Genomic DNA, 26,869 nt, shown 5'->3' with positions numbered 1-26,869 from the left:
ATTTGAGCCCTTCCCATTTTCCACTAGAACTATTAAATTTTTATCTCATAAGAAAGCACTTTCAAGCACTGTTAAAAACCATGTAAAAGCTTATATATTTCAGACTCCTATAAACACATATATCACAACCAATATTGTTTAATAAGTTTTATTTGCTTTTTTTCAGGTGGTTCACAGAACCAGTACACACTCAAGGTTTGATTAGATATTGCAACATTAAAATTTCCAATACTGACCAGGATTCCAGCTTATCAAATACATTCTCATTGTTTTCCTCAAATAGAGGGGAGTGGCGTGACCTTTTATTGACAGTGATTAGCAGTAATAAGGCTACTGTATATAATTGGCAATCCCAAAGAATTCTTTCCTCTCTACCATTCATTGTCATAGAGAAGGGTTTTGAATCTGTTCTCTTTTGAAGCTTTCCTGAGCATGTCTTAGTAAAGACTCCAATTCTGTTTAGCACCCTGAGTGGGGGAAAACAGCTCAGACTCATAAGAGTTAGGCAAATCAGACCTTTAGTATCTCATATTAAAACTCATGGCTTTACATGTGTACTTAGCCAATGGAGAAGACACTTTAGTTGGGCAGTCCACAAAGAAATGCTGAAAGACTTGGGCTAAATCTTGACCCAAAACTAATTAATTGACACAAAAATACTCTCTGAGCTGTAACAGGAATTTTTTTAACAGAGGGAACTATATGTATTGCAATTAGAGATACTGAATAAGGCTGAAAGTTAATAACAAGGGAGGAAGATCAAATCTCAAGTCTGGCCACTTAGCAAAGCCTCACTGTTAAAGGTTTCCAAGAGTTTCCCTTTGTGCTATGGGGAAAATAATCCCATTCAATAATAGCTACTATCCATATCTACCCAGAGATAAATGGGAATATTCCTATTCTGGCAGAATGCTGGGAAGCAACTAGGTAAAGGCCCTAGTCTCAGAAAGGACAGTGAATCACACCATATTCTCTCTGGAACACTTAACAATGACTATGATAAATTACAAGGCAACAACACAACTTTTACAGTTCTCAAATAATCAGATATTCTCGTATTAGCTTGTGTAGCAAAGTTCAGTTGTTTCCATAATTTTGTTGCTTTACTATAACACATTTTAAAAGTTTAGGCAAGTATAAAGAAAAAGAAAAAAAACAAACAAACAAACAAAAAAAAACCCTAGTGTAAAGGTTTGGAATAGAAAGTTCCCATATTACTATGGCAATACTTCAAACTCTTTTCCACTACCCCAATCCCTATGTTCCCATGAGGGGAACCTAATGTAAATGAGTTAAATGGAAACATTTAAGTTATGGAGTATGTGACGGATGGTGTTTTTCCCTTGTATATTCCAGACACAGGAACTATTACCTTCAAAACCATGAAAAAGGGGGCATAAAGGTTGAGGCCCATGGCACAATGAGGGTCAGATGAAATACAGTAAACAGCAGCTATCAAGTGAATAGAACCCACTTCTGTCTTAAATCAGAGAAACTAGGTTAATTATTCCAGTGAGTCGAAAACAGAAATTGAGATTGATAACCATCCCTGCAGCCCAGTTCAGAGGATTTAAATTCTAGTACATACGCACTAAAGCATATCCTGTGTCATACGTCCATGTAAACAGGAAATCTAGACAATCACAGATTATAGTTGTAAATGCTTCACAGCTGAAATGGTAATGTGCAGTGGCTGAAATCTTTGAGGGATAGTGATGTTATCACTCCAGACATTTTCTTGAGGTATTGTTATTTTTTGTTCAGAGTCTTGCAGCTCCAAGGCAGAAATCGTAAGCAGTCCAAAAGGGCTGGCACTACTACTTTCTCCTTCCATTATTTTCCTTTACACTTATCCTGAGGACTACCACCAGTTCACAATTCTTCATCATGAAAAAGTCTTTGTTCCCCCAATAAACAGGAGTATGAAATTATACAAGATGGTTTTTACTAAAATTCCATGGGATAATGACCCCTACCCATGTTTCCTGAAGGAGGATTTCAAGACACAATGGCCAAAGCTGCTACATAAGCAAAGTCAGAAATTCTAGGACTCCACTTGTCACATGGACAAATGCTTCAGATTACTTCAGAGAACCTAGAAACCTCACTGGCCATTAAGGGGTTAGCCCCGGTGCCTGCCAGATGTGTTTTCTACTGCCTCCCCCCAAGCAAAAGCTTAAGGTAAAGGTATAACATGCAATGCCTATTAGACATTTACTCTGCATGGAAGGATGCCAGAGGGATATGGTGAGCGGGGGAGATGGGGGAGGGAAGAGAATCACAATGTGATTTTAAGCCAATTCAGGTGATCCTAAGGTTGAATAATTCTATTTTCCAGCTATTGGATTTCCATCTCCCTACTCAAAGAACATTAGAAATGTCATACTTAAAAGGGCCAGTGATCTATTCAGTTCAACATTGTGCCTTTAAAAGAACGACTAAGGGGGCAGTTTGTGGAGGGATACAGTTACCTTCTCACTTACATACCACCAAGTAGCCCTGATTTTCCTTTTGAAAGGCCATTATACAAAGATTACTCTTAAACCTTCTGCACCCATGTATAGTTTCTGCCAGCATGACTTTTTGGACAGCAAGGTCCTTAAGTTTCTGATTTGCTTTAGAACTGCTTTCTTTTACTTAAGGCCATGAGGGAAAGCCCTAAAGCTAGTATTTCAGGACCACGTCCTTGCTCTTGACTGGATATTTAATCACACACACCTCAGCTTTCCTCTTTGTAGAACAGAGTCTACATTTTAAAGATGTGTCCTCATATAAAAATGTGTACCTCCACCCCTTGATAATTTTTGCTGTTCTCTGGACCTGTCCTCCCTTTACCATATATTTTGTAAATAAGGTCACTAGAAATGCAAAGACAATTTGATTAAGACATAACCACGGTTTTATATGAGGTGTTCTCTGTCGCCTCCAAACGTCCTTCCTGATGATGCCTAGAGGTCAGGATTCTGACCACACCAGCACATTGATCCCTCCTCCCTCTCAACAACCCTTTGGTTTCTTTCCTGAGTTCTTTCCACAGCTCACTGCCATATCAGTTGATAACTCGTCTATAAATACATTCCTTACACTACTCTGCTGAACCTTACCTATCATTTTTCTGAGTATTCACAGCCCTGCTTCTTGTGACCCTTCTGTGGTTTTGTGGGGTTTTTTTTAATGTCTTCTGGTCTACCTTTCACTGCCTGGAAGTAGTAACATTTGATTTCAGTGTAAAATCCTACTCTCGGGTCATTTATAAAAATCTTAAGTAAGGCTGAACCGAGCGTCCACCCTTAGGAAACTTTCCCTGTTAACATTTCTCTCCACAAAGCTGTTTCCTAGACATGACAAATTCCCACAATACCATAGTAACTGGTGTTAAGAATTGCCTTAGTGAAGAACCTTAACAAAAGTCCTTAAAAATTTGAACAAATCATATTTTGTTCCTTCATGAATACATGTTTCTTTTTATCCTCCCAAAACTAGAGTATACAAGTCAAGCATGGTTTCCCATAAAAGAAACCATTTTATCTTTCCTTCAGTAGGTCATGTATGATTATAACTTTAGTGACATCACTAAATCACTATTTTAACATACTGCCAAGTCAAGGTGAGTTAGCTGATGAACTTCTGTCCAATCGACACAACTTGAATTGTATCACAGAGCAATATGGATGAAGGAAGGAGTGTTGGAGAACAATTAGGAAAGAAAGAGGAGGAAAACAACTTTTTAATAGGGCAGGAGGCAAAACCTAGCTAGATTGAAGGGTTTTTGTGATTTTTTTTTACTTAAGTCGAAATTATATGATTTTTAAAAGCCACAGTGATAGAGGGGGGTGAGAAGAAATAGGCTGAGATGTTAAAGTTTAAAACACATTTTCAGCTCCCAAACATCAAATGCTGAGGACACCACGGTAGAAAGTCACAGTGCTGGAAAAGCAGCTGTGCCAGGGACACCAGGGAGACAGAGGAAATGACTTCTCTGGTACAGCTGTGGAAGAGGGGCACGACTCTAGGAAGGCAATAGGGGGCTCAAAATCTAGCTCCCCTATTGATCCCTACCACATCATGCCTTCAACCTAGTTCAGGGTGAATACTATTTTCTTGATTTAAATTTCAAATAAATTGTATTATGGAGGGGAAAGACGATATGGCTGAATCGCTGCTGTTGTTTACTTTCTACCACAGCATTGCAATAATGACAATGTAACAGAAAGGAAGCTTAACCTGAAAAATCTGATTGTTATATCGGCTGAGATGATAAGAGCTTGGCTTCCTTTCCAAAAAAGGCAGACTCCAGGTCTCCCTTATTCCTGTGCCTCTCCTGCCCCTGCCCCCCTTGCTGGGCTATTTCCTGCTCCACTCCTCTACCACAGCCAAAACTCAGGACAAGGACTTTTCAAGTCTGCTACAGGAAGCTTTGGGACATGGAATCTTTGGTGGCTCTGTGGATAACTGAGGAGGTGGGCACTTTTGCTTGTTCACACAGGCTGTGAAGGAAGCGAGTATCTTTGCCATGAACCCAGGAGGTGAAATGGCCCTACAGGGTTGAAAAAGATGCCACCTAGTATGCTAAAAGGCTTTATCCAGGCAAGATATAATGCTTGAGCCATGCACAATCTCCTGGGATATGGTCATGTTTTGCCCTGTCCTCATGCAAGTTAAAACAGCTAGTAAAAAGCACACCTGCAAGGAGTGAATTGAGTATTACCCAGTCCCTCTGGCATCCTTAGCAGACTTATTCAACCACTGGACGGTGCCTTCTGCCCTAGGTGGTGCTGTTGCTGGTGATCTCTCTCCTTGGCACAGATGGCTGAGCCACTGCTATCAGAGCTCAAAGAGGGGGTTATATTTCCTAATCTCCTGAAGAAGTTTTTCTTTTTCCTGGTTGGCATTTGCCAATGCTTGTTTGGTTTCTATAAGTTCTTTTTGTAGGGTAGGCAGTTCTTTCACCTGAGGAACAATGAGTAGTTCACAATTAATACACACAGTAAAACCATTGCTACAGATTGGCTGCTCCTCGCCAACCTCAATGAAGCTTAAAAACCCATGGTAACTGTTGAGGGTGGGAAATCCTATTATGCTAATTGAAAGGTGGGGCCTTGAAGAGGTGCTTAGATTGTGGACTGTGCAGTAGTGAATGGATTAATAATGGTGGTCAGAGGCAAGGTTCTGAGAACTTGAAAAGAGACTCTCTCTACACCATTTTCTGTCACGTGAAATCCCTGTGTTGCTGCAAAGCCACCACCAAAGAAGACCCTCACCAGATGTGTGCCCTGGACTTTGGACTTCCCACCTCTGAAACTGTAAGCAATAAATTTCATTTTCTTATAAATTAGCCAGTTCCAAGTATTTTGTCATAAGCAACAGAAATGGACTAATACAACCACCTTGCAACAACAGCCAGTAAGGGGAATAGGGAGAAAGGATTCAAGTAGATAAATCTACAAGTTAGGTCAACGATCAAGAGAACTGAACTAATTTTTTTCTAAGAGCCTAATTCCCTCTTCAGAGTTCATCAGTTACAGGGACAGCAACTATTCACCTCCAGCTCCTAACTTACATCCTCTAGTCAGCACTTCTAGAAGCTGCTGTTAGGTGACAGGAGCCCAAACCACCAAACTGCACACAACACACACAACCTTCTCAGCCTCCTAGGTTTAACCAGCTTGCACAATTATAGCCTCTAAAGGTATATAGGAAGGTACTCTTCAGTTAGATCCTCACCTGCTGTCCAAGAACCTCTCCTGTGGACACTAGAAACACCTGTTCTTTTGGGGGCTGCCTCTTCTCACTTTTAGGTACTTCAGATGACGATCTATCCTGAGCAGCAGCTGGAAAAAAAAAAAAAAAGAGTAGAGGTTCTAAGTGACAAACTGCTGCCAACACCCAGAGAGTTCCTAGTTGTTACCTTTTCACTTATAGCAGAAAAAAGGTCAAGAAGCCAGCAGGCTGACAAGTCCAACTCACCACCTATGTGGAATACACCATCATCACTCCGCTTCAGCACAACATGCTCCATGGCTAGAGTGATGGGGATAGGGCCTGGAGACGTTGGATAGATGGGGGGGATATCATCCTGCAGGAAAAAAGGAAAGCATATGCTGCACCCAACCAGCTCAGTCAAATTTAGGTAATACAACCCATGCTTCCACCATTAAGACTGAAGCAGTTTTATGCCATTGTTTCTCCATAAATTCTTATATGAGAAGCATAACTGAAGATCTCCCATTCTAGAGATGGTGAAACTAAGGATAAGATAATATGATGGCTTGTACATGGTAATGCTGCATGCCAAACACAGTTAGGGTTAGAGACAAGGTCTCCTCACTTGAACCCAAGTCTTTTTGACAGCAACACACATTTATATACTACTATAACACTGACAGAGAATGCTAATATGCATTTCCTCACTTGATCTTTACGATGTTTTATGGTGACAAAGGAAGAAGTTAATAGCTGTCACTGCTAGAATTCCTTGCCTGACAAAGTCCAGGACAAAAATCAAAGGTTCCTTTCACCTTTAAGGTGATGCTGGAGTTCAGGAGCTCAATCTGCATGGGGACTATCACTGGAATCTCCTCATCCTCCAAGAAGGCTCCCAGGCCATTGAGCACTGAAGTGAGCAGCTCCAGGTCACAGTCACGAAGCAAAAAATGCAGGAAGCCATTTTGTGTGGCAAGCGGGGAATGAACAGCTGCACCAGGTCCCACCTCAAAGCGAAGGCCCACAGCTGGTCTCATGTGGCCAGTCTTCAAAGTTGAGGATTCCTGAAAGTTTGTACCTTTGAGAAGGACAAGGAAAACATTAATTAATTAATAACTAGGGATTGTTCTAGGCACTTTATGTATCTTTAATACTCATAACAACCCTATGCCAAAAGTATTATCATTCCCACCTTATAGATGAATAAACTAAGTCACTTAAAATAACTTGCCCAAAGTTACACAAGTAAGTAGCAAGGATAGGATTTGAACCCAGGCAGTCTAACAACAAAGTCCATGGGCTTAGCTACTTTGCTATAGTGCCTCTCAAGGTGTAAGAGAGGTTAAAGGACCAACAAAAAAACTGGCCTTCCTATGAATCTGAGTCACTGGGCTAATGGCCAAGGCTCTTAAAACATAGGAGCCTCAACTCTACTAAATTTGAATGGCTCTTCCTTTCTCTAAGTCTTGGTTTTCTCTTCTCTTGCTGATAAAGCCAAGCAGGCTCTATGTTAATCTCTCTAAAACTCCATAAGAACAATCTCAGGTGTAGCCAAGATATGGAACAACTTTCATAATTATGGAACTGAAAAATTGGTACAACCATTTTGGAAAACAATTTGGCATATCAAAGTTGAAGCTATACCTATCCTAAAACTCTAGAAAGTATATACTTAGGAACATAACCATGGAGAAACTCTCAAACATATATACCAGAAGGTATGTACAAGCATGTTCACAGCAACTCTGTTTGAAATAGCAAAAAACAAAACAAAACTGGAAACAACCGAAATATCTTTTCAGAATAGACTGAAGAAGTAAATAGGGTAATGGGTCCAAGGGATATTTTGGGAATGATGGAAATGCTCTAAAATAAAATAGGGTTGTGGTGATGGTTATACAACTCTGTAAATTTACTAAAATTTATCAAACTGTACACTTAAAATGTGTGAATTTTATACTATTAAAATTATACCTCAACAATGCTGTTTTTATTTTTTATTTATTTATTTATTTATTATTATTTTTTTTTTTTAATTTTTTTGTCTTTTTTCGTGACCGGCACTCAGCCAGTGAGTGCACCGGCCACTCCCATGTAGGACCCGAACCCGCGGCGGGAGCGTCAGCTGCGCTCCCAGCGCCGCACTCTCCCGAGTGTGCCACGGGCTCGGCCTAATAATGCTGTTTTTAAAAGCAAAAAGTGATATATTTATACACTAGAATATTCTATAGTGGTGAAAATGAATCGATTATATAGCTAACTCAACAACCAAGAATATCATGTTACATGAAAGAAGCAAATCACAAAATGGTGCAAACTACGATTCCATTTAGAAAAACTCAAAAACCTGCAAAGCTAAATAATACATTGATTCAAACACATGTGGAAAAATTACAAAGTAAAGCAAGAGAATGATAAACATGAAATTCAGGATAGTGATTGCTATGGATTGATGTCCCCCCAAAACTTAGTCCCCACTGTGACAGTGTAAAGAAGGTGGAAATTCCTATTATGGTAATTGAAAGGTGAGGCCTTGAAGAGGTGGTTAGATTGTAGGACCATGCCCTAATGAATGGATTAATAATGGTGGTCAGGGACATGGTTTTGAGGGCTTTCAAAGGAGAGCAGGTGAGTGTCTCTCTCTCTGTTCTGCCATTTTCTGCTCTGTAAGACCCCTGGGTCATTGTCACTGCCACCAAGGTCTTCATCAAATGTGTTCCCTGGACTTTGGACTCCCAGCCTTAGAAACTGTAAGCAATAAATTTTGTTTTCTTATAAATTACCCAGTTCCAGGTATTTTGTTATAAGCAACAGAAACGGACCAATATAGAAAATTAGCACCACGGAAGTAAGGTGTTGCTTATAACAGATACTTGAAAATGTGGAAATGGCTTTGGAACTGGGTGTTGAGGAGAGGCTGGAAGAATTTGGAGGAACAGGCTAGAAAATACCTACACGCTGGTGAAAGTTTAGAAGACAAGAAAACCAAGGAATAAATGTTTTAAAGACTAGTTAAATGGTGGTGAGCAGAATGCTGATAGAAATATGGACAGTAGGCTTCCAGGCAAGATAAAAGAATAGACAGTCCCCAGTGTCACTCTCTCCCACAAATCAACCAATTTACAACTATTAAAAAGCAACGACAGGGGGGGGAAGAAGATATAACAACCACAATTATTTGAAGTTGATACGACAAGCAAACAGAAAGGACATTGTTGGGGGGGAGGGGGGGAGGGAGAAGGGAGGGAGGTTTTGGTGATGGGGAGCAATAATCAGCCACAATGTATATCGACAAAATGAAATTAAAAAAAAAAAAAAAAAGAGTCTAGAAAAAACAAAAATAAATAAATAAATAAAATAATAAAAAAATAAAAAGCAACGACAGCCAAGCTGGGGCTTCTAGAGCTCAGGGGAAGAGGAGGAGAGACCTACGGAGTTCATGAAGAAGGACACGATGAGAGAAAGAAAGAATCACTCCTACCATTTCAAATCCCGGCTGTTTCCAGGCTGGAGCTGCTGAGCACATGGAGCAGGAGCTGGCAAAAGCCACCACTGTGCCCTTCGGATGAAGTTGCTTGGAGGTGGCAGGGGAGAAGAGGGCCTTCGTGGCCCTCAGGCTAGCAAGACCACTAACAGGGTTCCCATGGACCCACACAGGAGCAAGCAATCACAACAACTGAAAAAAGGAGCTGCTCAGAGGCCAGTGAGTCATTGCAAGGGACTGGCACATGGCCTGTCTTATGGGAAGTGTTTGGAGTACAAGCAGTGGGAGAGATGGGCCCACTAGTAGAACACTGGGGCACAGCAAGGACAGCTGATCTGCCCCCCAATCAGCACAGGCCCACTCTGTGTAGACTGGTCGGGAATATAGCAGGGGTGCAGTTTGCTGAAAGGACTCATGTCCAGACCAGAGTTTCTACACAACGCAGGTGCACCTGATCTCAGAGAATACCTACAAAGTCAACAATTAAAACCTGAGCTGCACAAAAAGTCTTCCCCCAGGGAATCAGCAGCAAAGCAGCAATTTAGCTCAACCACAGGGCTCAAGTACTGGTCCCCACATTTTAGAAGTAAGCAAAGGACAATAAATTAGTTCCAGTGCAGAGTTTAAGAACTGGAAACAGCAAATAATCCAACACAGAACTGAAAGAAAAAACAAAATACCCACAGACCAGAGACAACGTTTGATATTAACTAGTAAAGGTCTCACTTCACCAAAGAACACCTATAAAACCTAGAAGGACCGTAAGTCCTCTGGGCCCCCAAGCAAGGGAGGAGGGAAGGCCAGGGGCCTCAGCCATTCCCCCCGACATCCACAACCAGCCCAGTTATGACCACCGAGCCACCACAGGAAGCACCCTGGGCTGGGTGGTAGGGGACCAAGGGCTTCACCCACACTGCCCTGACATCTGCATTCAGCCCAGCAACCACCTAGCCACTACTGGAAACCCCCTGGTCTCCCCTGTAGGAATGAGGGGGGTGCCATGGGCTTCAACCATGCCCCCCCTCCTTCCTCCTTCTCCTACCCTATTTCCTTCCCCTTTCCACTCTCCCCCTCCCACCCAACAACATCATAGAATGTAAAAACAGATAGAGCCGGGGACCGACCCCTCCTCTCACATCCAGGCATGCTGCTGCTGCCATGGGGCCCACCTGGGGTCCTGATGTATGGAGCCCGGCACTGATTCTTCCTCCTGCAACCAGGCAAGGAGCACGCCAAAAACACCACCTCCATGTGCATAGCCCACCACAGCTACCACAATAGCCATGACTGCTGCAAAAGTGGCTAGACAACACAACCACTGTGCAGATGGCCCACCAGCCACTTGAGAGCATTGACACAAGGAGAATCACCATGGGAGACCAAAGAAAAGAAGAGGATGTCTCTCTCCACAAAGCCCATTACAGAGTGACAGAGGAAGCATCCACTCTACGATAATAGTGGGGGACCTGAACACACATCTCTCAGCACTGGACAGATCATCTAGGCAAGAAATCAATAGAGTAACAGTTACTCTTTCAGAAGGAGAGAAGAAATGTAGGGTTTTCAGAAGTGGGAGCGGGGAGGGAGAGGAGATGGGGAGAGATTAGATAAGGGGCATAAAGAATAAGTACGATTTGTAATAATGTATATGCTAATAATATTGATTTGATCAACATAGTTCAATGTTGAACCCCCAAAATATGTATAATCAATTATAATTCAATTAAAAAAAGAAAGAAATATGGACAGTAAAGGCCATTCTGAGAATATTGTAGATGTAAATGAGAAGGGACTTACTGGAAACTGAGGCAAGATCACCCTTGCTATAAACTGGCAAGGAACTTGGCTTCATTCTCTTCATGCACAAAAGTATTATGGAATGTGGAACTTAAAGGTGCTGACCTAGGGTATTTGGCGGAAGAAATTTCTAAGCAGCAAAACATTCAGGAAGCTGCATAGCTACTTTCAACAGTCTATGCTGAGTTATGGAAGAAAAGGCATGACATAAAGCCAGAGAGAGAGAGAGAGTGTGTGTGTGTGTGTGTGTATTTTTTTTTAAAAGATGACCGGTAAGGGGATCTTAACCCTTGACTTGGTGTTGTCAGCACCACACTCTCCCAAGTGAGCTAACTGCCCATCCCTATGTAGGAATCCAAACCTGTGGCCTTGGTGTTATCAGCACCACACTCTCTCAAGTGAGCCATGGGCCAGCCCTGCCAGAATGTATAATTAAAAGGGAAGCAGAGCATAAAGATTTGGAAAATTTGCAGCCTGCCTGTTGTAGAAAAGCAGAGAGCATTTTCAGGAGAAAAATGCAATGTTGCTAAGAAGATTAATAAAGAAGAAAGGGATTATCAAAAGAAGAGAAAAAAGACCTTGAAGGCATTTCAGAGATCAAGGAGACTGCCTCTTCCATTAAAGGGCCAGAGGCCTAAGGAGATAGAGTAGTCTCAGGGTACAGGCCTGACATACCCTCCATGCATTCATTGCCCAGGACCACCTCGGGAAGCTACTTCAAGTACCAGCACCCCAGCTGCTTTGGCTGCTCTAGCCATGGCTAAGTTGGTCCCAGGTGGGGCTGGACCTGCAGTTGTGGAAGCTAGAAGCCAGAAGATTTAGTGGTATCCACATGATGTTAGTCTTCAGGCTGGCAGACTTGAAGGATATATGGAAAAGCCTGAGGACCCAGGAAGAGATTTGTTGCATGCGCAGGGCAGATTCACTGAACAGAGCCCTTTGCTAGAGCAATACCAAGAGGAAATGTGGGGTCTGATTTGAAGCAGAAAAACCCCACCAAGGCCATGTCTAGTGGAGACATGGGAGCAGGACCACCATGGAGACCCCAGAATTGTGAAACTACCAGCCTGCAATGCCAGCCTGCAAGAGCTGAAGCATGGCCTCAGACCCAGGAAGCCATAAAAGTGGAGCTACCTGAGGACTTGGGGACCCAACTCCTGCACCAGTGTGCAGAGGACATTGAACATTGAGTCAAGGTATATGATTCCCCTGCTTTGAGATTTAATGCCTGCCCTGCTGGGTTTCTGACTTGTGTGGGACCTGTTACCCCTTTCTTTTGGCCTATTTCTCCCTTTTTTTTTTTTTTTTTAAGATGACTAGTAAGGGGATCTTAACCCTTGACTTGGTGTTGTCAGCACCACGCTCTCCCAAGTGAGCCACAGGCTGGCCCTCTATTTCTCTCTTTTTGAACAGGGATATGCACCCTGTTTTTCCCAACATGGTATCTTGGAAGTGGATATTGTTTTGATTTCACAGATGGGACCTTGAGATTCTGGACTTTTGAGCTGAAACAAGACTATGGAGATAAATTGAATGTATTTGTGTGTGAAAGGACATGAGTTTTGGGGGGCCAGGGGCAGAATGCTGTGGATTGATGTCCCCCTAAAATTCAGTCTCCACTGTGACAGTGTAAAGAGGGTGGGAACTCCTATTAAGGAAATTGAAAGGTGGGGGCCTTGAAGAGGTGATTAGATTGTAGGACCATGCCATAGTGAATGGATTAATAATGCTGGTCCGGGGTGTGGTTCTGAGGCCTTAAAAGGAAAGCATGTGAAACTTCTTTCTCTGCTCTGCCATATTCTGCCACGTGAGATCCCTGTTTTGCTGTAAAGCCACCACCTACAACAAGCGAGAGACAGCTGAAAGTTCAGGAGAGGGACTCCCAGAGATTTCAAAGTTAATAGTACTGTCGTATTTATTAAACTGTGTGGTGGGTACATGAGTTTACTGTATTGTTATTAGTTTATGCCTTTACATACATTTTATAAGTATTCTTTAGTATCTACTCAATAATTTTTATTTTATTTTATTTTATTTTTTTGTCTTTTTCATGACGGGCACTCAGCCAGTGAGTGCACCGGCCATTCCTATATAGGATCCGAACCCGCGGCGGGAGCGTCGCTGCGCTCCCAGTGCCGCACTCTCCCGAGTGCGCCACGGGCTCAGCCCTAAAATATATTTTTTTAATGAAATAGGTAACATAAGCCCAGATTTTTCCTGTCATCTTTTAATTATCAAATAAATGATAATTCATATCAAAGGACTGAATTTTTTTTCCATATAAACCCTTTGTTTTAATAAATAAAACATATTCATGGCTTAGATTTTAAATCACATTTACAGATGAGGAAAGCTTCTAGGCCCTAATAGGTAACAGTGTACTGCTGGAAAGAATGCATGCTCCACATGTGTTTTAAACCTACAGAGCAGAGACTTCAAGGCAGAGAACACCACACATGTCACCCTCTACACTAGATAACTGGGAGCCAGAGAAAGAGCAGAAGACTAAGTTCATGCAGCCACCATCTGATCCCCTCACCTGTGTGCTGCAGAACCAACTAAAAGTTGTGTTACTTTTAGATAAACTAAAGGTAGGTTCCTGATCATATTAAGTGAGACATTCTTACGTTGTGAACAATTAGGCCAAGGGTATTAGCTACAGAAAGGTATGGATTGATAAACACAGAACAATATGAGAACAGTAAAAAGGAAGCTACAAAGACAATCTTGTTCCTGCAAATATCCAAAACCTCCACATCATAGTAGTGGATAAACGCCACCACCCAAAGGCTTAGAAACTTCCTGCTGGCATTTGCACCAAAACAGAAACTTCTATTGGCATGTGTACCAAACAAGCCTCCCCATACTTCTGGAATCATTTTCTGGGCTTTGACATCCAGCTAACTTTCTGGTGTGTTGGAAACCTTTATTTTACAATCCCCATTATATAGGAGATTATATACAATCCCCCCTACTTTCCTCAGGCAGGTAGGACTCTTGATCAATTTGGACATCATCCAAAGGACTGAATCTGAATGATAGAAGTTCCCTGGTCAGGTACAGTTTTACGTTAGCAGCCTCACAAACGAAGAAGTGGACACTGTCCTCATATATAAGCTCAAGAAGTGCCTTGGAAGTAAAGATGAAGAATAGCCCAGTGAATGCAAAGCCCAAGAAAGAGCTCTGAGAGGCTCCTTACAAGAAAGAGGCTTCATGGGAGTTTTTCCTCCCCCTAGTGACTGCTAGAGAGAAGGGCCAAGGGTTTGGCACTACAGCAGCTACCCTAGAAGTACAGTGACAGGTTCGAGTTAATCTATAGCTGTCCTTGATAAATCCCACCAGCTCTCCTGGAATGGCCGCCATCCTCACCTGGGCACTGTCCATGCAGGAACTGCCAGAGTCCCACGGTGCCCAGCTGCTGAAGGGTCAGTTCCTCTGCTTGCAGGGCTACTGTCAAGTCCTCACCATGTACCTCAATCCCAAAAGACACCTCATTCACTTTCAGGATCAGAACTGAGACCTGTTCAAAGGAGATTCTCTTAGTTCCAATTCCCAATCTTCCATCCCAGAGCCTACTTTCTGCAAAGAAGAAAGCAGAGCAGCAGACCTGGTGAAGGATGAGGTCTTCTCCACTGGGTGAAACTGAACTGTGGGCCTCTGGTGACCCCTGGTCATAGTTATCCACCACAGGGCTCTCTTGAACACCAGCATCATCCAGGACATTTGGAAGAGATCCTGGTGGAACAGATTCTGGACCAGACTCTGCATGAGAAAGATGACAAAAGAGTTCAAAAGCCAAAAACTTCTGCTTTCCAACCTCTGAAATCAATGACAACTGTAAAAATAAAACAAAATATTTTTGACATTCATGAGACAACTGGAAATTTGAAGACTAACTAGATATTTGATTAGTTTAAGGAGTTATTGCAAATTTCTTAAAGTGTGATAATTATATTTGGTCACATTAAAAAAAGTCTATAGGGTTGGCCAGTTCAGCTCAGTAGGTTAAAGCATGGTACTATAACACCAAGATCCAAGGGTTTGATCCCTGGACCAGCCAGATGCCAAAAAACCCTAAAAAAAAAGTCTGTAAATGGAAGCAACCCAAGTATCCATCAATGGATGAATAGATAAAGAAAACAGGGTATATACATACAATGGAACATTACTCAGACTTAAAAAGGAAGGAGATTCTGTCACCTGCTATAAAATAGAAGAATCTTGAAAACCTTATACTAAGTGGAATAAGACAGTCACAAAAGGACAAACACTGTATGATTCCACTTACATGAGAAAACTTAAAGTAGTCAAATTTATAGACAGAAAGTAGAATGGTAGTTGCCAGGGTCTGCAGGAAGAGGGAACGGGGAGTTAGTTTTGCAAGATGAAAAGAGTCCTGAAATTGGAAGGTGGTGATGGTTGTAGAACAATGAGAATGTACTGCATGCCACTAAACTGTGCATTCAAAAACGGATAAGATGGTCAATTTTACATGTATTTTACCATAATTAAAAAATTTTTAAGTCTGTATTTTCTAACGATGCATAAATGAAAATATTTACAGATAAAATGTTATGTTTGGGATTTGCCTCAAAATAATGTAGGAAGAAAGGAAATGGGCAGTAGTGTATATGAACAAGAATGGCCATGAGTTCTTAATGTTGAAGCTAGGTAATGGGTACACAAGGGTTCATTATTTGATTCTGTCTGCTTGTATACATATTTGAAATTTTCCATAAGAAGTTAAAAATAATAACAAAACAAACATGGACACATACCACCCAGCTTAAGAAAAAGTTCATTCTCTTAAGTTAAAACCACAGTGAGATATCACCTCACACCTGTCAGAATGGTTATAAAGGAAATGTGGTAAATATATACAATGGAATTCTATTCAGCCTTTTTTGGTTTTTTGTTTGTTTGTTTGTTTTGGCAGCTAGCCAGTCTGGGATCCTAACTCTTGACCTTGGTGATATAACACCAGGCTCTAACCAACTGAGCTGACTGGCCAGACTCAGTCTTAAAAAAGAGGGAAATTCTGTCATTTGGACAATATGGATGAACCTGGAGGACATTATTTTAAGTGAAATAAGCCAGGCACAGAAAGCAGATACCACATGTTCTCACTCATATGTGGAGTCTAAAACAACCAAAAACGTAGAAGCAGAGAGCAGAATGGTGGTTACCAGGGGCTGGGGGTGGGGGAATGAGGAGATGTTGATCCAAGGGTACAATGTTCCAGTTAGACAGGAGGAGTAAATGATCATTTATATGAGGTGATGGATATGTTAACTAGCTTGAATCAAAAATTTTCGCACTGTAAAAAATAAAAAGTCCACATTGTATACGTATATCATAGCATCACTTTGTACCTACTAAATATATACAATTATAATTTGTCAATACCCAATAAAAAAAATTTTTTTAAAGAAAGGAAAAGAAATAATACATTCTCTATTTAGATACTCTAAAGGGATCATTTAATACATTTCTTTTCAATAAGCTAAAGGAACCATTGTAACTTCCAGGTGATTGATTTAATTCCTAACAGTTACTCATTTTATCAACAAACAGAAAGCTCCTGGTTATTTAACAACAATGAAATACACAGGCAAAAAAAAAAAAAAATATATAGACAAACATACTCACACCATTGATACCAACCACAGAACTAATCCTACTGATGTAGCTATGTGGCTGAAAGACTAGTACTCTCTCCATTGGTTTGAATCTCTTCTATGATAAAGGTCAAGTATTAACCAATAACCTAGAAGATGCAGAGATAAAGCCAGAGCCACAAATCCATTGAAATTTCTCTCTCTTTGTGTTTTGGTTAAGAAAATGTCTGTATTATCAAATACCAGCTCCTCTTGAATGCTACCAATCTGAATACGGGCAGCAAAGAGAACCCTTTCTGAACTTCTGCAAATTTGTCTGGTTCTGCTCCAACATACCAGACTCCAAGAGCATCACAAAACTATCACTGCCATCACTGTCCACTGAAATTTGGTCTTCACGGCCACTGTTATCCAGTGAGACACCATCAAATGACTGTTGAGATATTGTCCTCTTCATGGAGAAAAATCGGAGTCGGGCAGCACCTCCACTCACTGGGGCTGCCACCCCCTCATCTGTCTTGCCTACGGACTCCCTGTTTAAAAAGAGACAAAACAAATGTGGCTTCAGAGACATGTTTGTTCCCACCCACATGTAATACTCCTCCAGCTCAGACAGTTATTGTGAAAATTAACTGATATCATCTATTACCTGCTATAAAGAGATCAAGTCATTTTTCAGTCAATTGCTGGCCTTTCTGAATCCTCTTATTCCAGCATCTCTAACTGCATAAACAGCTCTCCCATATCAACATTAAATGTCAAGGTTATTCAAGGTCATCCCGTACATCAGCTACCTCCTGCCCTGGTACTAATAAATGGCAACTGAAGCCACCTGCATTCACTTCACAAGTATTTACTGAATAGCTTCTACATGCAAGGCACCATACTAGGCATGAGCCAGCAGTGGGGGATGAATAAATTGATGAATAAGACATCCCCTGTCCTCAAAGAATTTATAATCTTTTGAGAGATTTATACCATAACATTATATGGAGGTAAGTCGCACATGCCATAAGAGAGGGGCAGAGGCACAAGCCAAAGGCTAGATAATGTTGAAGAGAAAAGAGAATGAGAGGAAGGGGATCAAGAATGGCCTGTGGAAGGAGATGGCATTTGAAGTGGTCCCTGCAGGTCTGTGAAAGAGATAGAGAAGAGGGCATTCTATGCGGAAGAAACTGCACAAACAAAGGTATAGAACCAGAAACAAAGAGACTACTAAGTAGCTCAGCCCAGCTGGAACATAGGTTTTGTTGGGGAAAACAATGGAAGATAAAGTTAGAATGGCATAACGCAATGAGAAGACACCTTTAAAGACCTCTCAATCCTACCCTCCCATTTTACAGATGGAGAAACTGACCCAAAGTCACAGTTAAAAGTGGACTTAAGAAAAACCAGAATCTCCTAACTTTCTACTAAGTGCTTTTTCACTTTACCAGAGGGGTTGCAGCCAGATTTTAAAAACCTTTAATAAAGGATTATATATTAAAGTGCTTTGAAAATTGTAAAGTAACATATGGATATATCATAATAATTGACTATGCCACACTAAAGTTCAAACTAAATTCAGAGGGTATAAAGAAAAAGGCTGAAGGTTTTGGTGTAGGGAAATAACAAGATCACGCCTGAGTTTTAGGAAGTTTGACCCGGCTTTTTCAAATAAGCTAGAGAGGAAAAGACCTCCAGTGCAGAAATCAATTAATAGTTTATCAAAATAGTCCACATGTGGAAACAAACAGGAAAAACTGACATGAGATTCCCTAGAGCAGTGTTCTCAAAGTGTGGTCCTGGTAAGAGCCATCGGCATCAACAGGAAACTTCCTAGAAATGCAAATTCTCAGGCCCATCTCATACCTAGTGAATGAGGAAGTTGAGGGGCAGGGCTCAGCAATCTGTTTTAACAAGCCCTCTGGGTGACTCTGATGCACACTCAAATCTGAGAGTCACTGATCTAGGAATTACAGTCAGAACATGACGAACAAGTGTTAAGAGGCAATGAGCTAAAATGTAGAGCTTGACTGAGTAGGAGAATGCTATTATCAAAAGAAGAAAGAACTGACCTGGAGAGGGATAAGGAATTTAGTTTTATATACGTGAGGTTTGAGGCACCCCTGGGAGATCCATATGGAGCTATGTCCAGTAGATAGTTTTAAATGAAGAGCAGGGGAGGGGAAGGAAGTTAGGACTGAAAATATAGACTATAGCAAAAGAAAGAAGATGGATAAAATAATCTAGAGAGAAAGTATTCAAAAGCATAGGCTGATAGAGACCTTCTGAAAGTTTGGCAAATACATTAAGAAACTTAAAAATGTTTGTAGTATTTGACTTAATAATTTCACTTTTACGTTTTCATTCTAAAAAAGATTTAGATACGTACAATAAGCACAAAGTAATGTTCACAAAAATAAGTACACTTAACACAGCATCGGTTCTGAGAAAAACTGGCAACAGACTAAATGAATTCCCAGGTAGTGACATGGATGAATAAATTATGATACATCCATTTGCTAGAATACAATAGAGCAATTAAAAATCATGTATTCAAATACTTAATGAATGGAAAAATACTCATAATAACACATCAAGTGAATAAAGTAGGATGCAGTATTGTAGAAATAATATAATCCTATTGTGGTAAAAACAATATTGTTTATTTTATATGTATAAACACATACGAACATTCACATGGACACACAAATATATATATATTATATATATACACACATAAAAAAAGAAAATAGACCCAAATAGTTGCTATCTCTGGACAGTGTCATTATAAATGATTTTTATATTTTCTTCTTCATTTTTCTATTTCCTACCTTATCAACACAATAAGCACAAATCATTTTTATAATTTAAAAAGTAAAAATTATCATAAAAGTGATCAGAATATGGATAGTCTAGCTCTGTGGAATATTTACATTTATAGGATAAAAAGAAGAGAGCAGCCAAGGAAAAAGAGAAGACTCCTTCAGGGAGGTGAGAGTTACTGGGCAGAGGTACAAATGCTCAGAATGAACTGATTACCAGTGTTAACTGCTACCAAGGAGTCCAGGAGGAGGAGGACTGAGAAAAGGCCACTGGCTTGGGCAGTTAGGAAGTCACTGTTGATGTTTCAAAAGAGCTTGTGTCACAAACCTTTCTTTTCTTTTTCACCTCTCCTCTTTTCCCATCTACCTTACTTGTGTCCATTTAGAAAAAGCAGCACATTTGGTGATTAGAAGTCCAGGCTTTCAATCCTTACCCCACCACTCACAAGTTGCATGATCTTGATCAAGTTTCTTACCTCTCTGAGCCTCAGTTTCCTCATCTGTAAAATGGGGAGTGATAGTAGTACTCACTTTATAGGGCTGTTAGAAGAATTTGGTGGATTAACATTGTGAAATGATTTAGGACAGTTTCTTTATGCACAGAGAGCACTCAATAAATGTTGGCTAGTATCATTATACCATTCACCCCTTTAAGTTTTCCTCTCTCCTTCCTCCTTTGTTGTCTATCCTAGCAGGTACTAGTATGCCCACAGGCATTGCATAGAGACCCACTTAAGATAATTCACTTAGACAAAAGCTCTAAAGCCACTGGTCTTTATACCACGGTCTCAAAACCACAAAGTGTCCCAGCAAAGATTTTTCTTAGTCTTCATTATCTTTCCTAAAACCACAAGGCACTGATGGGAAAATCCATATTTTTCCACTCTTCTGATTGTTATTTCTGTGTTTTTCTGTTTACTCCTTACTGTATCTCCAGTGCTTAATAGAGAACTTAGCACACAGTAAGGGCTCAAAAAATATTTATTGAATGAATGGATGAAACGCTTCCTTCTCTATTACTCTGGCAGATGTTGATGAAGTGTACCAAAAAGAGCAAGTCCAAAGCCCCAGCTTTTCTATTTATAAGACATAGGATCAATGGGTTCATCCTCTCTAAAGCCTCAGTTTCTTCAGATATAAACTGTAGCTACCTTACCAGGCTGCTGTGGGGATCAAATCAAACAAAAAATTACAAGAAATCCCACTGAAAAGAGATGAATACAAATCTCAGGTATTATTATTCTGATATAGCATACCTGTATCAGTAATAGTGAATTAGTGAAAGAGGAGATAATCTGATTCTAAGAAGCTATAAATGTTGACTTGAAAACTACCCTTTAAATAGGCCATCCTATGCATTTTCCTGGACTATTCTCTCCCAACGGTCAGAACTAGGAAGAAGAGATGAGGTGACTGAAGGAGGCAGAGAACCACTCACTTGGATGGAGGCAGGGACAACATCTTATGCATGGTGGAAGTCATTCGATCTCTACCCAGACTAAAGGCATCCTTAGTCAGGGACACAGCTTCCTTGGTGAGGTCCATGGTAGCATGTAGAGCCTCCTTGGTGGCATCCTTGGTCATGTGAATAGCACTTGACAATTCTCCCTCAATGTTCTTCAAGGGAATAAGCTCACCTTGTCCATTCACAGCAGTATCCCTGCCAGCTGGGGGCTTCAATGCAGCTGGTAAGCTGGAGGCTTGGGCTCTGCTCAGTCTCTTGGCCTGCAGGGACTCAACTGCCTCATGGCCCTTCCCTGCCAGATGCTGTCCAAGTGGACCTGAGTCCTGCAGTTCTCCATCGCTATGAGGCCTCTCCTGGGATGCATCCAGATTTTCAATGCTATTATTCTCCAGGATCTTCTCAGGGCTTGCTGGGCCCTGGTCTGAGGCAGCATCAGATTTCAGCTCCCGATCCTCTGAAGGAGACAGCTCTGAATCTATGAGGCTGGTGGTATCTGAATCTGCAGAATCAGCATCAACAGCCCCAGGGGCAGGATGCATGAGCAAAGCCACCTCAGCACTGGGTAAGAGAACTCCAATGCAAGCAGACTGGTCCTGGAGGGGAGACCCAGTCATAGCCTCTGTATCCTTAGTCAGCTGCTCCTGAAGCCCCTGCAGCACCTCCTTCAGGCGGAGCAGAGCCAAGTACTGATAGTGGTCAAGCCTCACACGGACATGGGCAGGGGAGTGTACAAGCACGTGAACATCTGCTGAATCCTCCAGCTCTGTCAGAGGCCCTTGGCTGTCCACACCACCACTGCCTTCTCTCAAAATTTCTATGACTTCTGTAAGACCTGAAAGGCTTTTCAAATCATGCTCAGTCTTTGACCTCTGATGGGACACAGAGTTGGGGGTAAAGGCCACAGACTGAACAGGACTGGCAAAGCTGGCTGATGGTTTCAGCCTCCCCTCTGAGGCCAAACGGAGCTTCCGGGCCTGGGCTTGCTGCCAGCGGAGGGGTAGGCAGGCCCAAATGGACAAGGGGATGGGGGCAACAAAATTCAGGGTATGGCCTTTGAAGTTCTCTGTTCCCTCAAATTCCAAAGAGATCTGGGTGAAATGGATGGACCAGAGATCCTGGGAAGCCTTAGGCCTCTGGGGAGGGAGGATACTAGGCTGAGGGAGGTGGGAATCCATCTGGAAGGCATGATACAAAAAAAGCATGTGCAGAAGGCTAAAGCCACCTGGAACCTTGGGAAAGTTATCATAATTGTAATGAAAAAACTCAGCAGCAGCAAAACCCCGGAAGAGACTCTGGAGGTCTGAACAACTACAATATGGGGCATGACGTGTATTGGTAGCAACCATGCTTGATGCAGAGAAGACAAGGGCCTGGGGACGATACACCTCCGCCTGCTCTCTCTTCTCCAGCGGGAAGCCCACCTTCAGAAAGAAAATGAAACAAGAATGGTCATCTGAGCATCTCAGCACCCCACCACTAATACACAGATGAAAGACAAATTGGGCTGTAGAACTGTTTTTCTTACTTCTATCAAATGAACAAGTCAGAACTGTGATGACAGCCATGAGAAAAATGCAGCTATGACTCCCAACAGGGGAAAAAAATTCCAGCATCTCCCTACCTTCAACCAGAAGCCATCCAGTCGGATGTCCAAGTGTTCATCTTTCTGGCTTGAATCTTCCAGTTTGTAGATAGCTTTGAACTGCTCCAAGCTGCGGTATAAATCCAGGCAGAAGAGGTTTCCCCAGAGCAAGCTGACTGGATCCATAGTAAATGTCAGACCATTCAACTGGATGTAGAGATTGGGACAGGGAACTGGAAAGGAGAGAAAAACAGAATCACTATGTACAAAGCAATAGCTAAACTGTTACTTACCAGCTAATATTTACTATCAAGAGAGAAAATGTACACATTTATACAGGGCAGAGTTTTTAACAAAGGTGTGCTAAATTAACTCAAACAACCTAAAACTTTTAACAACAAATGAGAACATAAGCAGTGGGCCCAAGGCTAACAAATGTAAAGAGCATGAGCTGCACAGAAGAAATGGCCAGTCCACATGCTTACCTGGAAGCTCCTGATTATCTGGGAAGTAATATTCTGTGAATTCAATATGAATGGCAGAGACCTGAGTAGGTAGGTTGTGGAGTTTCCGACTGCAGGAAAGAAGTGTAGATGGCTTCTTACTCGGCTGTCCAGCTGTAGAAACCTAAGCAATCACAGCTTACTGTTAGTATCTACAGCAGTACCCAGCACTCAATTTCCTCTGAGAAAGCATAAAGCCTCTACCATTCTTCCAAAGTCTGTCACTGGGAGCAAGTGCTTTTCACACATATTCCAGGCATTCTCACACCTGCCTCAAACTATCTGCAAGTTAATTTTTTCAGCAGGAGGTCCATAGTAGGGCATTCAGAAGAAAACTGGGAGAATTCCCAAATCCTGATCTCAGCAGCCATGCTCAGAAAGAAACAGACCAAACTGTCAATCTAGTTCAAGTGAGGCAAACAGTCCCCGAATTCCATACCTTTGTTCACACTGTTCCAGTTGCCTTCCAAGTGAACTGTTCCACCCCTTTCCAGCCATGTTTCCCCATGTGCTCACCTGATGGATGTCCAGGTCATCCACCCGTACTACCATACAGCTAGAGCGTAACCGATTCCATGCTGGAGGTCGAAAGGCAGTCTGTCGGCCCTGAGAGGGGTTTCTCTCCAGAGGGTTCTTTCGAGGACTGGAAAGAGAATCTGAATAAACATAAGAAGGTGGGAAAGAGATTCAGATATGTTCAACTCTCATTATTAATAGAATTAGGAAAGTAAAAGTCTTAAGATCATTAATGCTACAAATAGGAAAGACAGCTTAATACTGTCTAGCTCCTGGATGAAACTCAAAGATTGTATTTTCTGGGCCAGCCCGTGGCTTACTTGGGAGAGTGTGATGCTGATAATACCAAGACTATGGGTTCGGATCCCTGTATAGGGATGGCCGGTTAGCTCAATTGGCAGAGCATGGTGCTAACAACACTAAGTCAAGGGTTAAGACCCCCTTACTGGTCATCTTAAAAAAAAAAAAAAAAATGTATTTTCCTTAAGACCAAGGCAACAGCCTACTGAATAGAAATGATGACAATTTCTCTTCAACATTACAGCTGTCCCTGGGGACAGAGGACTCTATAAAGAAAAATCACTGATTTCTCTCCATAGGAGACAATTGGGATAATTAGCTATTCCACTGCTTTATCTCCACTGGTTATTCAAAGATAAATGGCAAGAGGCTACACAACTGGAGTGATCCAGTCCTTCATAACCCACCTGCTTTTCTCCGGAAGGGAGAGTCAACTCCCAGGTGCCAGGATGGTTTCAGACCCGTCTCTTCATGCCACTTCTCCATTTTACTCTGAAATTCCATCACCAGCTTCTGGGCCCACTGTCCTCGGTTCTCCATGGCCTCACAGTGCCGTACCCAATGTTTGCAGCTATCGCCTGTGCAACAAAGAAGTAAAAAGACTTTAGCCCAAGATCATGATACAAAGTTTCAATCTTTCCTTTTTGTCAGTGTAGTCATAGTTCAGAATCTGACCCATCACCTCCAATCCAGAATTCTCTAGGATAAGGAAAAATTATTCAATGAGAGCTCCCAAGTTCTTCTGGATTCCATACTGACTTTTCCCTAATGCTCCCTAAAGGCCAGCTGATGACTGCCGCCATCTTTGAATATGGACTGCTGGAGAGGCTCTAAAACTAGTGGAAGTAAGGGACCGAAGGTAGAATAAAAAGCATCTCAGGCACTGCCTCCTTTCCCTACTTCCTTTCATCACTGATAAAGAATCATCAATAGTGGACCCTGCAAGTTTCCAAAAGGTGTTCTCTGGAAGAGGGATATTCCCAACACCTCTCTGAGCATGAGCTGCAATCACTGGCACCCTCCTGCTGGACAGTCAGGGATAAACCCAAGAATCAGCCTTCAATGTTTTGGGCCATGCTAGAATTGACCCCATTCAGAATTCTCCTAACCTGCCCAGTGGAAGGGATAATAGTCAAATGCCATCTTGTGGAAGGTAAGCTGCATGGCACCACCCATGAGTCTGTTTGCAGAGACACCTATAAAAGAAAAATACAAGTAAATAGCAGTAGAAGGAACAAAGACACCTAAACACCCCCTTGAAACACTTAAAAGTCTTCTGAGGGTCAGCTCTAAAGCCCAACTGAAAGGCCATGATGTCAAATGATTTGCAAGGCTGAGACCCTCCTCTTTTGAGTTGCAGTAGTCAATGGACATACTCTAAAAAACAAAAGATAAGAATATTCCATTGTCTCTGTAAATGATTTGCAGAAAGGCAAAAGAAACTGCAAAACTTGGGATTCAGGAATTCTAATCCTAGCTTTCCTGTAGACACACTCTACAAACTTGACTGATCGGTTCCCCCAAGCCTAACAATATTAGTATTGCTGTCCCTCAACATAAAACCTGGAGAGCTATAAGCCAGATTCCCCACAAAACAGAACACATATTGTTTCTTTTCATATCCCGGCCTCAGAGTTATGATATCAGACAATTATTATATAATTTGTACATACAAAGTACCATGGAATGCTAAAAACACTGCACAGACTGGAACATTATAAAGTAAACATATAGAATATTGTAAGTAAACTGGAATTTTTAACAATAGGTCAAATATTGCATTATGTTTATCTCAAATTTACATTTAATTCTTACTAAATGAATTTTCCATATTTCTATCTTATCTCTCCAATTAGACTAAAGAATTGTAAAAGTAGGAACTATTTCTTCTACATATATGTATTGTCTGACCTACTCTGTTCTGCATTTCCACCCTGTCCTCTACTAGTGTATCTAGCATAAAGCCTTGTAAGTAGTAAATGCTCAATAAATGAGGGAAAACACCACAGAAATGAGTGAAGGGAAATACTATGGAATCCTCTAGGTGTAACCTGGTATACTTTCAACAAGTAGGATCATTTCCATCCAGTCTAGATGTCACCATCCCAAATTCTGAATTAATCACCCTCCTACTAAGAGATACACCTATACTACTGTTTCTGTTTCTCAACATTTTTTTCATAATCACCCCCCCCCCCAGGAGCTATAATAGACATTTTTTTCCTAATTGCCTCCTCCCCATATAAGAAATCTTAATTGATATAAAAAAAAATTTTTTTTTTCTTTTTGTGTGACCGGTAAGGGGATCGCAACCCTTGGCTTGGTGTTATCCGCACCACGCTCAGCCAGTGAGCACACCGGCCATCCCTATATAGGATCCGAACCCTCGGCAGGAGCGCCGCTGCACTCCCAGCACTGCACTCTCCCGAGTGAGCCACGGGGTCGGCCAGATATAACAAATTTTAATACCACAGATATACTATCTGCTATGTATTATTTGTGTATCTGTGCTTTATATATAAAAAGATTATGTAAAAAGCTTACTCTTTTTATTCAGTGTAGGGCAAGAAATACTACATAATTTTTTAAGTTAAATGTTAAATTAGAATTTTTAAAGATAGCAATATTTAGCTTAATTTCATAACTATATTTGCTGATGCCTTTTATATAATTTATTTACTTATATAAATTATAATGTATCAAATTACATATGCAAATCAGCAATTTCTATAAATACATAATAGCAATATAATCAAAATTTTAATTATTCAAAATTATTTCTCCAGCAAAAGTAAACCAATTAAAATTTTAAATTAATTTCTTAAAATTATTTTTAGTGAAATTAACTTTTGCTTGATATAAGAAAATAGCTTTTACAAGGTCAGGGTTCAGATCCACATACCAGCCAGCTGCCAAAAAAAAAAGGAAAAGAACTTTAAAACTAGCTACTAGATATTCATTCAGATACTGTCAACATTTTTTCTTTTCAATACCTGACTCAATTAATGATGGGTTGAATAAGTTTTATAGATTTAAATAATAAAACATAAACTATTTTTACTGAATTCTCAAAGTTCAAATCACAAAAGCACTA

General features: G+C 41.2%; 1 protein-coding gene across 1 annotated transcript in view; it reads right to left on the bottom strand.

Moving 5' to 3' along the window:
• Positions 1-132: 132 nt before the first annotated feature.
• BLTP3A (bridge-like lipid transfer protein family member 3A) overlaps positions 133-26,869 on the bottom strand; it is a 62,018-nt gene continuing 35,281 nt past the window's right edge. The window contains exons 9-21 of the mRNA XM_063096435.1: positions 24,885-24,971; positions 24,183-24,353; positions 23,476-23,615; positions 22,942-23,083; positions 22,496-22,689; positions 20,848-22,295; positions 16,939-17,135; positions 14,592-14,746; positions 14,354-14,504; positions 6,519-6,781; positions 5,968-6,076; positions 5,725-5,831; positions 133-4,950 (exon numbers count right to left, since the gene is read on the bottom strand). Of these exons, the coding sequence (XP_062952505.1) occupies positions 4,825-4,950; positions 5,725-5,831; positions 5,968-6,076; positions 6,519-6,781; positions 14,354-14,504; positions 14,592-14,746; positions 16,939-17,135; positions 20,848-22,295; positions 22,496-22,689; positions 22,942-23,083; positions 23,476-23,615; positions 24,183-24,353; positions 24,885-24,971 (3,290 nt within the window). The 3' untranslated portion in view covers positions 133-4,824. The remainder of the gene's footprint in view (positions 4,951-5,724; positions 5,832-5,967; positions 6,077-6,518; positions 6,782-14,353; positions 14,505-14,591; positions 14,747-16,938; positions 17,136-20,847; positions 22,296-22,495; positions 22,690-22,941; positions 23,084-23,475; positions 23,616-24,182; positions 24,354-24,884; positions 24,972-26,869) is intronic.

Source organism: Cynocephalus volans, chromosome 5 (genome assembly GCF_027409185.1).
Source record: "Cynocephalus volans isolate mCynVol1 chromosome 5, mCynVol1.pri, whole genome shotgun sequence".
Classification (NCBI taxonomy): Eukaryota; Metazoa; Chordata; class Mammalia; order Dermoptera; family Cynocephalidae; genus Cynocephalus; species Cynocephalus volans.
The sequence above is the reverse complement of the archived record's forward strand: the minus strand, read 5'-3'. Positions and strand labels throughout refer to the sequence as shown.